Source organism: Homarus americanus, unplaced genomic scaffold, assembly GCF_018991925.1.
Source record: "Homarus americanus isolate GMGI-L3 unplaced genomic scaffold, GMGI_Hamer_2.0 scaffold34360, whole genome shotgun sequence".
Taxonomy (NCBI): domain Eukaryota; kingdom Metazoa; phylum Arthropoda; class Malacostraca; order Decapoda; family Nephropidae; genus Homarus; species Homarus americanus.
The window spans coordinates 12,039,440-12,042,144 of NW_024739403.1; the positions used below are offsets into that span (position 1 = coordinate 12,039,440).

The 2,705-nt window shown below is 37.3% G+C and overlaps 1 protein-coding gene across 1 annotated transcript in view; it reads left to right on the plus strand.

The window, feature by feature from the left end:
* Positions 1–2,252, plus strand: part of LOC121874654 — a 45,816-nt gene extending 43,564 nt beyond the window's left edge. The window contains exon 4 of the mRNA XM_042378884.1: positions 2,237–2,252. Coding sequence (XP_042234818.1) covers positions 2,237–2,252 — 16 coding nt within the window. The remainder of the gene's footprint in view (positions 1–2,236) is intronic.
* Positions 2,253–2,705: the final 453 nt, after the last annotated feature.

Here is a 2,705-nt window from a genome sequence, read left to right on the forward strand (position 1 = left end):
GAAGTAAATTAAAAGAGAATAAAAATAAATAAAGTAAACCTTTAAGAATTTAATCCATTAAATATTAACACAATAAAGAGCCTCGTAGGCTGTCACAACAAATTGATTCACCATCGAAACTTTTAAGACACAAGTGATACAAAACATTGAAACAATAAAAATAAGGCATTGGATTACGTTAACACTGCATAAACATATAAAAACTATTACTGAAATTAACTAACGTGAAACAACACTGAATTACTTGAATACAACTAAGCAAATACTGATGGACACAAACAGAGACATAAATAGGTACTCACATAGATATACCACATTGGTGGCGACAGGAACAACACAAATAAATTAAGTACAAGTAACAAGTGTTACTCAAAGAATGTGGACTGTATGACAAGAGGACGGAACTAACTCAAGTCAGTTGGTGGGTCCTATATATAAGGTCGGCTCCCGCCAAGCGACCCGCCGGTGGGTCGTTTAACGATGCATATGGTCGTTAGAGAACAAAGAATGCTGGTTACAATACAAAATAAAGAAATAAGATGGGCTTGAACAAATAATGACAGTTAAAACCTTAACAGCACAGGGTAAGGTGACTGGAATATATAATAGTAAATTTAACACATCATTACAGGAATAATATGGAACATGGGAGCATGTTATATATAAAAAAAAGAAAAAATACGACACGGTCATAACAATATATATGTATATATATATATATATATATATATATATAGGTAAGCAATGGTCCGGAAATGGATGTGTGGAACAAGATATCAACATTAACTCAAATACGCTGGATAGTTTTAAACAGAGGTTGGATGGATATATGAGAGATAGGGGTTGGGTGTAAACGGGACAGCCCAGTATAGGCCCATAGGTCCGTTTCAGTTTCCTCCATTCTTTTATTCTTATGTACAAAAACAAAGTAATGTTAATGATCACACACAATGGACTCTCTTATATATATTATATAAAGAGAAACACTGAGGTAAGAGTATCGCGAAAAATGGAAGAAATCGTGTAAAGTTCAATCAGTGAAAAAGTGGTCAGAGCGCACCCAATCTTCATAGCCAGCGGTAGCCTCAAAGGTGTTTAGTTGGGGTCGAATAGCATTTTTATTAAAAATAATCTAGTTTTATCTAATACATTTCGAATTTTTTACCATTATCTCGTGCCATTTGAGGAAATTGGGATTTATTTTCTTTTTTACTGCTGCTAGTGTCGTCATAAGACGAATAATGGCAAATATTAAGAAGTTGCCAACACCTACTTATATATTGAGTCCAGGGCCGGTGCAAGATGATTTGGCGCCCTAGGCAAGCCTTTAGATGTGCGCCCCCTTGAAAGTTTTGATAAGCTAATGTAGGTACAGTAACCCATTACTACATTGTTTTCATCTTGTGGCTTTATTACTTCACCCATGCAAATAACCAATTATTGTTATTACATTAAGTCAATAAATCCTTGACGTAAACTTTAGAGGTCAGGTAACCTTGCCTCATCCCGACAAAGACAGGGAAGGGGCGGCTCAGCCGCCCTGGCAGTAAGGGAGGGGAGGGGATGGTGGGGTTGGGAGAAGGGTTCCTCAGATGTCAGCCTTCAGGTCACTGCTCGACAGTTCTCCAGGCCGCCAAAGATAAGGACCCGGGTTAGTCCCTCCGGGGGGTTAACGAATAATATTAAAAAAGAAAACACAGTCGGCTACCGTCTACCTACCCTCGCCTCCCTCCGACCCCCCCCCCTCCCGTCTAACGTCCTGCTCCGACCCTCCACGACTCCACCACAGTGTCCACCACAGTTTTCCCTTCATTTTTAATTTTATCCAAGTTTGCCCTGAATTTGTGGCGCCCCCAGATGTTGGCGCCCTAGGCGATCGCCTAGTTCGCCTAGTGGGTAGCGCCGGCCCTGATTGAGTCTTGTATAGGGAAAGAATACACCCTTTGATATGAAAATTCAGGTTCACGCTAGGTTAACATTTCGAGGTAGAAAAAAAAAATTAACGGGCTATAAAGGTCTACAATAAAAAATATATTAAATTTTTTTGAGCGCTGCACATGAAACCAAAAAGATCCGAATTTCCATCGGAAATTTTAAATTTTCGAATATTTTAACCTGACTCAATACATGTATGTCGGTGTTGGCAACTTCTAAATATTAATCCTCATAAATAAAGATGTTTCAGAATTTGCAAAGTTGACTAACATATTATTAATGCATTTATTTTGACTTACAGGTGGAGATCCTTTTGACTATCCACCTTTCACCGAAACTGAAGAAAAAATTCTTGGTGTCATGGGTGATGTGGAATTTTGAAGGTTTATCACTTCTTATTCCGGGTGAGGAAGAAAATATTCCAATCTAAGAGCAAGGTAATGAAAGAATAGTTTTGGTTTAGAATATTTCATCATAAATTTTGGGGGAATTTGGCTCAAATGATGTTGAACTAAACATTCCTCCAGTGGCTTAACTTGATCATATACGTACATAGGACAGTACAGCAGTTTATGACAGTGTACTTTTCATAATATATCTTGTAAGATTACTAATTTAGTGTTATTTTTATAAAAAGTCTAACCTAAATCATCTTAGCAGACCTACAAAAAGTAAGAACACACATATTTAACTTACAAAACAGTTGCAAAGTTTAGTCATACCTGTACCATATAATCCCCTTATGGTATTTAATCTCAGTCTCTCATAAT